General features: G+C 42.2%; 1 protein-coding gene across 1 annotated transcript; it reads right to left on the bottom strand.

Annotated features, from left to right (window-relative positions):
• Nucleotides 1-5,935: 5,935 nt before the first annotated feature.
• Nucleotides 5,936-12,561, bottom strand: LOC146716705 (fibroblast growth factor 4-like). Its single transcript, XM_085435113.1, has 3 exons — nt 12,213-12,561; nt 9,511-9,614; nt 5,936-6,212 (listed from the first exon to the last, which is right to left on the bottom strand). The coding sequence occupies exons 1-3, from the start codon at nt 12,502-12,504 to the stop codon at nt 6,036-6,038; spliced, it is 573 nt and encodes a 190-aa protein (XP_085291239.1). The 5' UTR covers nt 12,505-12,561; the 3' UTR covers nt 5,936-6,035.
• Between the last annotated feature and the right edge of the window lie 3,083 nt (nt 12,562-15,644).

Raw genomic sequence — 15,644 nt, 5'->3', positions numbered from 1 at the left:
CATAGGGACTACGGTTTAAAATGAGAGCTCTCATGCAGACGTTTGCATCGCTGCGAGTGTTGTCCCCACACATGGACAGTTTACCTCTGTGCTCCACCACAGTAGAGTTTACATCTAATAATGAAGGCGAGACTTTCATTGTGGTGGTGCAGTTTCTACCTGAGCACTCCAAACACCTTTCCCATGAGTTTTCTGCATAGGTGCTTTCTCTCTCCACACACAGCTCAAGTGTATTTGGCATGTAGACTGGAGCAGGGGTCGAACCACCAACCTTCTGGTTAGTAGGAGAGCTGCGCTGCCTGCTGTGCTGCAGCCAACCCTTCGTAGTAACTTTATAAGTGGTCTTGAGCAACATGTCTCCAGGATTTCAGCGGCCTTTCAAAGTTTAATTTTCTTTTTTTGGCCATCGGTGCTTTTTCAATGATAACTTGAGAACAAAGCCACACTCGACTTCAGGAGGAGGAAGGAGGAAGTCTGAGCTGCAGCAACAGGAAGTGCGTGGGAAGAGTGTCCAGCTTCAAGTTCCTGGGTGTGCACATAGACACACTCAGAGAAATGGAGCTCAAAGTCCTCTGAGGTTTTAAAGAGGGGGAGGGGGGTAGTTACAGTCAGTAGCACAGGAACAGAGCGGGAGGGAGAGAGAGAGGCAGGGACAACAACGTCACATTAGAAAGGTATAGTAATCACCCACAACTATTTTCAGTTACAGATGATAAAGGATTCAGGAAAAAATGGAATCGTCTTGTATTCAGAGAAAATATTACGCGTTTCTTATTGAGGTGAAAAGGAGCAGTTTGTCCCGGACTTCAGCTACAATGAAAAAGACACGAAGCTGGAGTTTTTCTGTCTTTGCTGCACAGCTGCCTCTTCTTCTCTCATCCTCTGAAGCTAAAGGAAAGCTTGCCATCAAAGCTAGTTCATCGACTTGCTGAAGAAAGATCATACCATTTAAAGAAATCAAGGTGGTTCAAAACATTTACACAGTATTCAAATAGTAATGTTACAAAGAAAAACTTTGTGTGCCTATAACACAACCAGAGGTGTAGTGCTGGCAGAATGCTGCACCACTTTGGGGGTTTTTCTTGTGGTTTTTCTCCAAGACAGGATTTATAATATTCAGTTAGTGTGGCTATTTTGTGCAGGAAGACATAATGAATGCTCAAAGTGATCGTCATGATATCAGATTTAATAACAATCTGTGCCAAGACAAACCCTCCTGTGGCCTCAAACAGATACTGTCGGGTTATAGAAACAGGCACAGAGTCTGTTTCACTGCAGTCAAGCCGGCCCTCACTTTTTGAATGTTGTTCCAGTATTAAACACACACATTTAGTCCGTCACTAATGATATGACTAACAAACTAGTTCATGCATTTATTACTTCCAGGCTGGACGACTGTAATTCATTATTATCAGGAAGTCCTAAAAACTCCCTGAAAAGCCTTCAGCTGATCCAAAATGCTGCAGCCAGAGTCCTGACAGGGACTAGAAAGAGAGAGCAGATTTCTCCTGTTTTGGCTTCCTGTTAAATCCAGAATTCAAAATCCTGCTCCTCACATACAAGGTCTTAAATAATCAGGCCCCATCTTATCTTAATGACCTTGTAGTACCATATCACCCTATTAGAGCACTTCGCTCTCGCTCTGCAGGCCTACTTGTTGTTCCTAGAGTATTTAAAAGTAGAATGGGAGGCAGAGCCTTCAGTTTTCAGGCCCCTCTTCTGTGGAACCAGCTTCCAGTTTGGATTCAGGAGACAGACACTATCTCTACTTTCAAGATTAGGCTTCAAACTTTCCTTTTTGCTAAAGCATATAGTTAGGGCTGGACCAGGTGACCCTGAATCCTCCCTTAGTTATGCTGCAATAGACGTAGGCTGCTGGGGATTCCCATGATGCACTGGGTGTTTCTTCTTCACTCACTATGTGCTAATAGACCTCTCTGCACTCAATCACACTTGTTATTAATCTCTGGCTCTCTTCCACAGAAATTTAAAAGAGAAGGAAAATAAGTGTAATGGACTTATTAAGAGGAAAAATCAGAGAACAGTCATGAAGTTTCTTCTACAACATGTGAGTTGGAGCACAAGGTTGTCAAACATCATGTCTAAAAATGGCAGCAAAGTTTCAAACACCTATGCGCTTCTATATCCTGGTAGCCACATTTTGCACTGAGCCACTAATGAGCTGAAGGTAAAAGGAAGATAAACCAAAGTCCTGACACAGACAATAAACCAATAAAAGTTTCTTCATCGTTTATAGATGACGAAGAACACTCATTTTGAACAACCCAAAGTGTGCACACAGTGTAGGAGGCCAGTGTTTCACGAGAACATCCCATACCAGGGAGCGCTGAGTGTTCGGCCACACTTGGGGGTGGCTGTAGTTCAGGAGATCGAAGGTTGGAGGTTTGGTCCCTGCTGCTCTGGTCTACAGTTTGCAGATCAGCTGCTCTCTGATGAATGAGTGTGAATGTTAGATTTGTGTAGAAAAAAGTGTTTGTATGAATGGGTGAATAAGAGATGTTGTGTAGAGAGCTTTGAGTGTAAAAACCTGCCGTGTAAGAGCCAGTTCATTTATTTAAGCTCTGAATGTTTGAGAGGATAATGTTACCATGCTGAACTGTCAACCATCGATTCAAGAAAAATAAAAAATTAAAGGACTTTTAGAAAAGCATTAAAAACACACGACTTCATTTTGGAGTAAAATAAAGTTTGAATGAATCCTGGAGGATTCAGGAGGCCACAGTTTAACACGTGCAGTTGTTGGTTCTGATTCTCATGTTCTTATCTTTTTGAGTTCATCATTCAATTATTCACAGTTTTAAAGGTGTACTTAGGGTTTAAATGATAAATAAAGTCTGGTCAGCGAGTTGGAAATAACACAAAATTCCCTCAAGTGGCTCGTTGCTCACTGCCACAGAAACTTTGTGCTGCAAGAAACAAATGTTACAAAAAACGGTTCAACCTGCCAATTAATGAGTTTCCTTTGGCACCCTGAGCTAGTTTGCAATGTGACTGCTGCATGTCAGAGCTTTGTACTGTATGTTTGTTCCAGATCACTCAGTGCATTTAGCTCTGACACTGTCCATCAGTTTGAAGATGAAATCAAATCAGTTTGACCGTGTGATAAATCCATCAGCAGCTTTCCGTCAGGATACCAAAGTAAACTCTGTCCTTTACACTGCTGCCACCGTGTGGGTCCAAACTCCTACTCCATTCATTGGAGGTGCTGAAATGTTTTGTGTCTTTTTATTTAATAGAAACAAGCTCCTACAAATAATCTTTGATTATTGCAGGCCTCTTTGTTAATGTGCATTGTACCTCTAAGCTCATGAGCCCACAGTTTGAACAGACACCAAATATTTAAATGGTCCAGAAAAGAAAGACTCTGATGCAACTAAGATTTGAATGTGTGGATGACGCCTCAGTTTAGGATTTGTATGGTATATTATATGATTAACCTGCTGTGGATGGACGATCACGGACGTGCTCTCGAGTGAAGTTTGGCCCATCGTCAGCATCTTTTCCCTGCAGTATGACTGCATTTGTCTCTGCCTCACAGTTTTATTGAGGCGATAAAACATTAATGCTCATCCTGCATCTTTGCTCTGCTAATGTGCTCATAGTATTATAACCATAACCATAGCTAGTCACCAGGTAGTGCACTATTTTATGCTCTCTGCTCTTTATCCTCACGCCTCCCTGAGCTTGATTCTGTTGAAGGTTTCTTCCTGTCAAAGGGAGTTTTACACACCCCGGGGTCACCGGGTGCTTGTTCACTGCAGGCTGTGTGATTCTTTTGGTTTCTTTCACAGATTGTAGGGTCTTGGGGCATGTGCAGTCATGTCAAAGAGAGAAGAAACTCCAGTGCTGTGCATGAACAGGGATGGGTTACTGCTCTCAGCTTCTGTCAGCTGCACTAGCCTCCAGTTTTTGTCCCACCCATGATTTGGAGCAGCTCACCATAACATAGCAGGTTGGCCCCAAACTCTGCCTGCAAGAGTCCTTTTTAAAAAGGAGCTGAGGACTTTTAAATGGAGTTCAAGCACAGGTCAGCGAGGGAAGGCGATCATGCTCAGGCCTAATATGTCCCAAATCCTACTTAGGTGTTTATCAGCCATTATGCCAGGTCAGTCAAACACACGTCCACTAATCCCTCTTACTGGTTCCTGCTTTGGTGCCTACCAACCTGTCAGACCAGCCTGGAAGGAAAGTTTTGCATTTTGAAATAGAATAAATCTTTTCTGCCTGATAGTTTTTCTCATGCAGCCGTACATGAACCAGCTGCATGTCTCCTTCTCACATTCCTCGTCACTCTTGCAGCAGGTAAACATCATCAGCATGTTGCTGCTGCTGCCACCAGTGTGCTTTCCTACTCGTGCAGTATTGACCTGTTGGAATCCCGAGCTGAAGCCTTCACTTTCCACACAATCGAACACACAATCCTCTCGTGCTCTTAGTGCTTCGGTTTTCAAATTCAAACCAGCTCGGCACGGCTTTTATTCAAGTGGTTTCAATCGAGCTTCTCTACTGCAGATGATTGATCAGGTTTGACTAATTAAATATTTATAATGAGACCATAAACATATTTAAAAATGAGATGCGCATTTATTCACACAAAGCTTAGAACTCTATGAATAATAAGATAAACCATGTGTCATAAATCTAACACTTTACAATATGTAGAATAAATACATTTCAAGGGGCGTGCGCCAGTTTAACCCAGTTACAGTTTACATTACAATCAATATACAGCCAATATTTAGCAGTAGCGTGTTATAATAGTGTTCAAAACAACTAAAACACTACTTAAGTGCAAACATCAGACAGTTGGCCGTGCTAACAATCAGCAACGTTTTGTTGTGGTTTCCGTCTCTTCCACACACATCCAGGCTGGGAGGAACCACTGGTGTAGTATGCATGCAGTACGTTGTGTGGTGTAGTATGCATGCAGTACGTTGTGTGGTGTAGTATGCATGCAGTACGTTGTGTGGTGTAGTATGCATGCAGTACGTTGTGTGGTGTAGTATGCATGCAGTACGTTGTGTGGTGTAGTATGCATGCAGTATGTTGTGTGGTGTAGTATGCATGCAGTACGTTGTGTGGTGTAGTATGCATGCAGTACGTTGTGTGGTGTAGTATGCATGCAGTACGTTGTGTGGTGTAGTATGCATGCAGTACGTTGTGTGGTGTAGTATGCATGCAGTATGTTGTGTGGTGTAGTATGCATGCAGTACGTTGTGTGGTGTAGTATGCATGCAGTACGTTGTGTGGTGTAGTATGCATGCAGTACGTTGTGTGGTGTAGTATGCATGCAGTACGTTGTGTGGTGTAGTATGCATGCAGTACGTTGTGTGGTGTAGTATGCATGCAGTACGTTGTGTGGTGTAGTATGCATGCAGTACGTTGTGTGGTGTAGTATGCATGCAGTACGTTGTGTGGTGTAGTATGCATGCAGTACGTTGTGTGGTGTAGTATGCATGCAGTATGTTGTGTGGTGTAGTATGCATGCAGTACGTTGTGTGGTGTAGTATGCATGCAGTACGTTGTGTGGTGTAGTATGTAGTAACTGGTATGGTGGAGTTTCCAAAGGAGAAGAGCTCAGTTTTGGTTTGATGTTTGATGTTTTATGAGCACAAACTGGGGAATTTTCAGTTGCACCAAACTGTTCAAACTTTTAATGTCAGTGATGCTTTTCACAGAGTGATTCACGACCGCCATGACTTAGTCCTCCTCCTCAAAAACTCCGATTGATATTCATTATACATGAACATATTTTAAAAAAGGGGTTAAAACAATTGAATTTATTCATTAGGATGAACTTCATGACTTGTCACTATATCTGGTAGTTTTGAGGTAAATTCAGGTGATTAGTTTAGTGTATTTGAGTTCACAGTCTGGTTAATCTCACGGCGTTTACTCTGCTTTTTAAACTGCGTCTTAGTTCGCAGCATCGTTCACTGTAGAATGGACAACACAAAATGTAAGTTGGAGCCCTTCACTTCAGTCTACACTGTTGAGCGTTTTCACATCATAATTCATATTCTGGGAAGGAAGTGTGTCATGGTCATTTTGGGTGTGACCCGGTTGCCTCTTTTGCTTTTGCCCATTTTACTGAGGCCGATGTACATGCCAGGGTACGCAGCTGACTCATAGGCGTTGTAGTTGTTGGCCAGGATATTCTCCTTGAAGTTGCATTCATCGTTGTAGTGTCCCTGAGAGGAAGAGGAAGGTGAAACGTTAGAAACACGAAAGATTTTACATGTCAGCACTTAATAAGTGGTGCTAAAGTTTCTACAGTGTCTTTTAATTTGACAAGGCCAAAGCCTATTTACATCTCGTTAGTGATCACGACTGAGTACAACTGGTAGTTTCTCGATGGATCGGTCCCAAGGAACTCGTGACGATCTAAGACGTAAATTTACACGAGTTGGGGAGAGCATCATCAAGATCATTCCAAGATCATCAGCTCAAACATCTGTACATAATACAAGTTTGGATGTGTCACCGCATCACCACACACACTTAGGAAGAAGAGCCAAAGTCAGAATCAGAATCACTCCATAGTGTATTAAGGAGTCACTAAAGTACTTAGAACAAGCTTCAAAGAGCTGCAGACGTCACGTTCCTCAGGTCCACACGAGTTATTATGCCCGATTATTTCCAAGCCGTTCAAAAAATATTCTGAAGACTGATGAAACAAAAGTTTAACTTTTTGGTAGGTTTGCATAAATCTAAAATGAATTGTTTTCCACTCTTTTGTAATAAGAGCACCATACAGCTTCTCTGCTCCTTCAGGACCAGGAGGACTTGCTTATCGATGGAGTCACAAATTCTGTTTTCTGCCAGAAACATGGACAATATCCCCCATCAGTTCAGGGCAGCGTTTCTGCAGAATGACAATAATCTGACACACATCAAGTCCACATCTGAAAGGCTCCAATACATAAAAACAAGTACATTGATATGTAAGTAAAAAAAGGTTTTCGAGTGGTGCAGTCAAAGTCCAGACTGGAATCCAGCTGAGATGCTCCTGCTGGAAAACCCTCCAATGCAACTGAATTCATCCAAACAGTGTAAAACACTGTCAGTTAGTGCAAACGCTGGGTTATAGTTCCAGCTGCCCTCAGTGGCACGAACACTGATGATTAGAACGCTTGTTGTGATCTGATGTCACAATGTCTACATGCACGCCTTCAGCATCGAACAAAAACAGAAACATCTGTTAGACACATGAACCAAATATATTTCTGCATGTTCCCCACACACCGAGCAGAAACATGTCCCTGTGAACTGCTGTGTGTTTCCAGATCAGCTGCACCCCACGGTGCCTGTTTCTGTCCTCCGGCATGTGTCAGGTTTCTGCTTCTGCACAGTGTGTGAGCAGCTAGAGCACGTTTATTTCTGATATCAGCCTCACAGCTTATTTATTGACTGAAGCAGCTTTTTGGAGTATTGTTTTCCTGTGCTCGGTTTGTTTTGGAAGTTCAGTCGTATGCACATTAAGACACGACTGTTTAAAGCAATCTTTAGTTGTGCATGCAGGTCTGTATCTGTATAAATGTGTACATATAGGACGACAGCTGGTGATTAGGTGTGTCTAGCTTATGTTTAGCTAATTACTCTTTTACTTCTTATAAATTTGAATAAAACTACTGTCTTAATTTAAAGATTTTAGATTTAACTGAATTTGATATTGCAGATAAATGAATAAGCCTAAGAGCAACTATCACAACCACATTAGGCACAAATAAGACACGCTTTGTTTCAGCATTACGTTCAGCACAATTTAACACAAACTGCATTCTACAAATGTCTTGATGCTCAAGAAGTTTGTAGAACGCATCTCCAAAAGTTGGTTCTGTTCATCTGGACGTAGCGTTTTGTGGGAGAAATGTTTCATCATCATCCCGGTGACGTCTTCAGTCTCAGCTGACTGCAGGTTTTAATCTTATAAACAGGACATTTGCATAATGACTGAAACCACTGAAGGAACAATGGGCTGGGAGGTCAGTTCCTAAATCTTAATTATGCGAATTCTCATGACCACTGATCAAAGGTCACTGATCAATGTCCATGAGTCCCATTCACAGAGAGTTGGGGAATGGCTGCAGTCACAGCATTAGGGAAGATGGTGACAGATGTACCCTTATTTACCTGATGTACCTGAGTAAATGTGGTTATCCCAGCTGGACTTTTGTCAGAGCTGGGAAGGCTCCTGAAGAAAGCTCCAGCTGATCCAGGAGAGAAGGACAAGAGAAAACCTGCAGTGATCCCGTATGTGTCAGGAGTATCGGAGCAGCTGAGACGCATTTGTAATAAACACTACATCTCTGTGGCTTTTAAGCCCCAAAACACGCTGCGCCAAAAACTGGTCCCCCCCAAGGATCGGGTCCCCGACACAAACCGAGTAACATAGTGTACGCTGTTAAGTGCAGGATTTATACATCGGGGAAACCAAACAAGCTCTGGCGGAGAGGATGGACCAACACAGCAGAGCCACCTCGTCAGGCCAGGACTCTGCAGTCTATCTACACCTACAGGCCAGTGGACACTCTTTCAATGATGAGGATGTAACATCCTGGACAGGGAGGAACACTGGTTTGAGGGCGGAGTCAAGGAGGCCATTTACGTGAAAAGGGAAAGACCATCTCTGAATGGAGGAGGGGCCTAAGGGTACATCTGTCACCATCTTACAATGCTGTGATTGCAGCCATTCCCCAACTCTCTGTGAATGGGACTCGTGGCCATTGATCAGTGGTTGTTGATCAATGGTCATGAGAATTTGCATAATTAAGATTTAGGAACTGACCTCCCAGCCCATTGTTCCTTCAGGGCTGGTTTCAGTCATTATGCAAATGTCCTGTTTATAAGGTTGAAACCTGCAGTCAGCTGAGACTGAAGACGTCACCTGATGATGATGAAACGTTTCTCCCACAAAACGCTACGTCCTGATGAACAGAATCACCTTTTGGAGATGCGTTCTACAAACTTCAGTAAATCACAGTTTGTATCATTTGTTTTAATGTACTTTCCCTCAAAACCAACAAATACAAATGCAGATGTATGTGTGCGCGCGTGTGTGTGTGTGTGTGTGTGTGTGTGTAATTACAAGTAAGTGTAGATTGTCTCATTCATAGTCCTGGAGTGGGTTGGCTGGACGTATACCTCATTAGAAGTTGCTCATTTCAAGTTTCATATTTTTAGCTCTATCACTCGGTGGGACAGCTGACCACCATCACATCCAGCAGTCATTTCATTCTGCCAGTTAAACCATAACTTAAACTATTTATGCCCATTTAAGGCTTAATAGATAACATGAAGACTGTAGCATTTAGCATGATGCCGCTCGTTTCAAAAACATTTCCACTTATTACATTTATTACAAATGTCAGTGAACAGTGGCTGGTGGAGGGTTACAGCATGAACATGTGGGTGTAATGCTTTGGACCAACTCACGGCATGCATCACAAGCCCCCGTGTGCAACAACGGCAGCAGTTACAGGTTCTTACCGAGCCATAGAGTTTCCCTTTGTCATTCATAGCAACGAAGAGACCGCTTCTCACCCCATAGAGAGTCACCACTCCTCTCTCCACTGGAGAAATTTCTAGCAGGGCTGGAGTGAAACATGAAAAGGACAAGTTGCTAATGCTTAGTAAAGTCAACACTTGCTGCATATCTGCAGAAGATTAGCACAGCTCCTGTATGTTTATGTTTCTTAGTGAAATGGTTCATGTCATATAATGAAACCTGAAAAACCCATAACAACAACATAGAAAACAACAACCATACTTTAATACAATCTTTCTGTTTTAGGGTTGGAGCCCGCCATGTTCTCCACCCTGATGGGTCGACACGGGCCTTCTTTTGAAAGTTTGTGTTTGTGACATATATGAACAATGGCGTTAAAGCAGACACTTACACTAGGAGTCACGGTCCTGGGTCATGTGAGCCAGTATTCTGAGTTCTTGGTGTTTCTCTTATTCCTCTCAGTCTAGTTTCATTTCAGTTTATCTGGTTACATTCTGTCATGCCTGGGTTACAGTTTTAATTCATGATTTATCAAGCTCCCATTTGTCTCATCCCTGTGTGAAGTTTTCTGTGTTTCTGTCATGTTTCATGTCCAAGTTTTCTTTGTTTGTCCAGTTCGAGTCATGTCTGGGTCTCGTTATGTTTCCTGTTTTATTTTGAAGGATCCTTGTGTTTTTTGTTTATTGTATTTAGCTTCACGGCCCCTGTCCTGTCATTATGTTAGTTGTTGTCAGCTGTTTTCCCCGTGTGATTCTGCTTCCCCTGATGATTTGTGATGTGTACTTAATCCATGTGTTTCTGCTCAGTCGGTGTCAGATCGTCTGTTAACCTCACCACAGTTTTCATAGGTTTACTCCATTGTTTCTCCGTGTTTTCTAGCTTACTCAGTGTTCATAGTTTGTCACAGCTTTTCACTGAGTGTCACAGCCTTTTTGTTAACAGCGTTCATAGCCTCCTTAGTTTCCCTAGTTCCTTGTTTTTCTTCTGCAATCAGCCAATAAAGGCTCGCTTTATTTTTGAAACTACGCTTTGTCTCCACCCTGTCTGCATCTGGGTCTACCTCTTTCCTCACACCAGCGCACCCCGCCGTGACAAAAGGCTCATTCTTATAAAATATTTCTCCATTTCCACGACACAAAAACAAATATGCACTTTGTTATTTTGGTTTGATTATCTGATTTCAGTTTGTTCACATAAACAGCATCTGTGCTGAAGGCCTGTGTTAGCTAAGTGTGTGGAGTACTCTATCACCTCTACAACGTCAGCCTCCATAGCAACTCCAGAGACTCCCAGTGCTATGGAAAATGATGTGGCTGGTCCCAGTGCCTTAGAAGAAGCATCCAGGGGCTGCAGGCCTGTAGCACTGACCTCTCATATCATGAAGGCTAAGGAGACACGTCATAAACACCATCTCCTGCATGTGTTTATATGTCACTGCTATACGTATAGACATGTACATTCATCTTCTCTCCTGTGTAGTTTGTATTTTTCCATGTTGCTGCAAGTTTTAGATCATTTATTTTCTCGTATGATTCACCTGAAGTATCCTGCTGTGTTTTCCTTCTTTTGGATTCTGTGTGTCGTCACCAGAAGAACTCCTCACATCAATCAGACAAACAACAAACACAAAACCTCTGAGCCTAAAAAGGTGGTCAGATGAGAAAGCTTATAATGCACAAACACATTAGTGCAGTCATTACTGAGTCTGTGCCCCATAATTCCAACCATTTTTTATGATAATTCATTCATTCAACCTGTAACTGTGTTCCAAACAGCAGCGTCAACCTGGCAGGAAGATCACTTTGCTTTTGAGATCAGATACGTTTTATAAATATCTATTTACACACAGTTTACTGCAAAGATCATATTTGAATTCAAAACTAATTATAAGCCTGGTTTATAAATGGGGCTGTGGGGATGATATAAGTGGAGACTGGGTTAAAGGTTCTGCTCTGTTCTGGGAGGCAACATCTGGAGGCCAGTGAACAAACTGGTGCTTATAAAGAACTTTTCTACTTTAACTGAAAGCTTAAAGTGCTTTTCACTGCACGCATTAACACAGGCATTAATGTATTATTGACACACATACACAGATTCATTTTGGGGTTCAGTATTTTGTTAAAGGACACTTTCTGCCTCCTGAACTCCAACTCAGTCGCTCTAAAGTGTTCTGGGAACATTTGAACATGAAATCACGTCGACTTCTGGGTTCGTGTCATATTTCTTCAGCCGATGTGCTGATCTGACTGACAGACTGACAAACAATTTCCTCATTATTGGAGAATAATTTACAAACATTTATTAAATAACACGTGTCAGTGATTCCAATGATTTTCTTACAGACAACATAATTAGACTTTTTGCAGAAAACCCGCCCCCTGCTGGCCATTGTTTTCAAGTTTATTGCAAACCTGACTTTATTTTTCTGAGTGTCAGCAGGAATTCTTTTTTTTTAAAGCTATTTATTAACATAATGCAACTGCATGATTTCTTATCTTTTGATGTAGAGATACAAAACAGAAGAATATAATAATGTACAGTATGTTTGCATGCAACAAGCAGTCTCCTCAATCCACGCAGAAATCACTCGACCAAACTTTGAGATAGTTGTGTCTTTATATTTGTTCTTATCATAGCAACAAATGATAAAGGTGATGAATCAGGGAAAGGAAAAATTACTTACTGTATCTGTTTTCATTGTGCACGCCCGTGATCTTCCCATTGGGTAAGACCTGAATGTGGAAACCAATGCCCACGTTACAGTAAAGCCTTCTCAGTCTCTTTATGCCCAGCAGGTATTCTCCGTCTTTCGCTGTCACTTCCCTCTTGTCCCAGATGTTGCTGCTGGGTGAAACCAGTGATCCGGCGCTTCGTACCGTTTGTCTCGTCCGGCTGATAACTGGAAGCGGAGCAGAGGCGCTGCACAGGAGGATCCCATACAGAAGAAGCGGGAGCTTGGACCTTGGTGATGACATACTCTACCTACCAGTCATAGAAGTACACAACGATTGTGTTGTGCTTATCCAACTGAATGTTTAGTTAGTATGAATAAAACCTGGTAATAAAATCTTCAGTGATCAGAGAATTATCCTAAAGACAATAATTTAGCTCCTGCACTCTCTAAAGCCCGGTAAACATTTTCAGTGTGCATATTTAGACATCTTGAAACACCTCAAAACCCAGCGGGGGTCCAGTTTGCAATGTTTCGCGTTTCCAAATTTTGCTTTGTCCTCAGGTAGAGTCAGCAGACAGAGAACACACTTATATGTGGCCCGTATTACATCACGCACCACCTGCTGTCATATTTGCCTGTGAGTCATAGATGCCGTAGAAGAACACAAACTGGGATATCAATAAAATACATTGTGACAGAAAACAAAGAGGAACACGCAAGCACACAGAAACACAGTAAATAATAAACAAAGAAACTGCCTTGAAAATATTCAGCAGCAGATCAAAAACGGAAGAAAACCATGAATCAACATATGATTCTCTCTGTCACTTTACCTGATGCTGCTGAAGTGAAGCAGAGCAAAGGTACAGAGGTCTGATTACAGACACCGCTAAGCAGTTTGTGATTTGGCATCATTTTAAAACGTTTCTTCTTGGAGGTCATTTTTGAAATAACAAAACAAAACATGACAGCGCTGTAAACAACGGTAGACTGATGCACAACAAGCAAGCGAAAAATGCAGAAAACAGAGATTTGAGATGAGAAACTGTTCTTGAAGTACACTGAGAGAGAGTGCATGAAGTGTGATTTTATCCTGGTGGAAGTAAAACAGCCAAAGTCAGAGTCAATTCATGTTTATCAAACGTCAAGCGTAGCTTGGACCTTCTTTTGCTGCTGATTCAGTGAATTTTGGATGGAGAGTGACAAAACCTGCAGCTTCAGGCCACTTGGTTATGGCGTTCCACGTGTGTCCTGCCTGCCAGCATCTTGCACCCTGCTGTTATGTGCTGGATGGTCTCAGGGGCATCTTTGCACAGCCTGCACCTGGGGTCTTGCCTTATGTGCTGCCATGATTAATGCATGTGCTTTCTTTCAGTGCAGCTTTGCTAGCCATTGGTGCAACTTCTAAACATAAGCCACTTCTTCTGCATGCTGTGCGGGTCCTGTCCTTTCATGATGGTTCATTTTCTTGCTCTTCTTCTTCTGTCTCAGATTTCCAACCCATCATGGCAGATGGCCCCGCCCCTCCCTGAGCCTGGTTCTACTAGAGGTTTGTTCCTGTTAAAAAGGAGTTTTTCATTCCCACTGTCACCAGGTGCTTTCTGATAGGGGCTCGCTTGATTCCTGACACTTAGGGTGTATTTTTACTATCAGAATCATTAAAGCAGTGATAAACAATCATCATAAGGAAAGGTAGGTGATTAGCAGTTAGCCAAGCTAGGCGTGTGTTAGTATCTATTTTCATATACAGCAGGCTGATTACTCACTGCAATGATCAGCTGGCCAAACTGACAACATCAGCTGGGGTTCAAATCATTGTTTTCCCCCTGACTGTAACTCCAGCTGTGTTTCTTTTTGACTTGTCCAGTTAGCATGGTGACGCAGAAGCATTGCTCCTGAATGAAGCAGTAATGTTTTGAAATTTTGCAGATATATAGAAATATGACTGTATTTTGGGGGAATGGTGCCCGACCTTTGAAGCAGTTTTTATCAGATTAGACTGATTATTATGTACTTGCAGTATTTTGTCTTTGTGACCGCTGACATAAATGCTGATAGTCCCTCCCAATAACAACACACATACACACAAACATGTCTGTGTGTGTGAATAATATGAAACTTAGTCTATGCTTGTGCTGGTAACATTGTCACTGTTAGTGAACAATACATCAGTGGAGGCTTGATATCATGCGACATGTGGTGCGTCAGAACACTGCTCATGTAGGGCTTATTGCAGGGCTCGGAAAGATAAAGCAGACAGAGCCAGTGATAGATCGTCTGTGTACCCATGCAAAGGAATAGTCAGCCCACTGGGAGAAAACCCCATAGTAGTTGTGACGTAGGTAACTATTCATCAACATTTGCTCTGACATCAAACGTCATCAAAAGAGTTCCCCCAAGCCATGAGAGAGAAACTGACACTGACAGGCTCGGAAAATCCTAATAATCCCATTCTTTTTCCGCTTCCATGGATGTAAGCCTAATCCCATTTGACATCTGGGCCCCTAAGCCTCACTATTGTTTAAGCAAGGTTGGCCAAACACTTATTTATTATCTGTACATTTAGTTTCATAAATGTTTAGTTAACAAGTATTTGAGATTTGGAAAAAATGATCCTTGACAAATACGGACCTACACAAAACCGAAGGAGCTGATCTTCCAATAATGGACAAATCTAAAGTTCTTCTACAGAACACATCAGAACACATTTTTAGCAGGTAATTATAAGGTTTGCTTTACTTCTGTTTTACCTAGATTATGAATATAACTTGGGTAAAAGGAGAAGAAGCGTCACAAATCCACATTCAAAGCAGAACTTTATCTATGCCAATGTTACATTTCTATACTTTGACACGATTATTGTAAAATATGTAACCAGAAAGATGACAAAGGGCAAAAGCAGCACAAAATGTTTGCTACACCACACATTAGGAATGAAAGGCTGTTATATTTCTCTACTTCCTTCTAAAACACTGACTGATTTTCACTGAGGCTGCGTCCACACCTACACGGGTATTTTTGAAAACACAGATTTTTCTATGCGTTTGCACCTTTCATCCACACGTAAACGGCGGTTTCCTGCCTCCACCCCGGGGGAAAGGGTAGCATCTCCTGGGTCTAGGTGCCGTTTCCCCCTCCAGGGGCGAGGGTACCTGGACCTGAGGTATAGAGTTTGCTTGGGGAGTGTGATTGTGTGTACAGTGTCCATGTATGTCTATCCCTACGTTGGGTGAGTGCTGAGTGTTTGTATATGTGTGCATGAGGGTGGGAATGCATGTTTGTGTCTGTGTCTATATGTCAGGTCGGGTCTTACACACTGCTGAGGCTGTTTCCGCCACGACCCACCTCCAGTAATTGGAGGAAAATGGAAGGATGGATGGATAAACATTTCAAGAAAAAAACGATGCATTAATAGATATTAACTCACAATTGTAACACAGA

Source organism: Copadichromis virginalis, linkage group LG2, assembly GCF_057382275.1.
Source record: "Copadichromis virginalis isolate Kocher_CV1m ecotype Utaka linkage group LG2, C_Virginalis_male_GT1.1, whole genome shotgun sequence".
Taxonomy (NCBI): Eukaryota; Metazoa; Chordata; class Actinopteri; order Cichliformes; family Cichlidae; genus Copadichromis; species Copadichromis virginalis.
The sequence above is the reverse complement of the archived record's forward strand: the minus strand, read 5'-3'. Positions and strand labels throughout refer to the sequence as shown.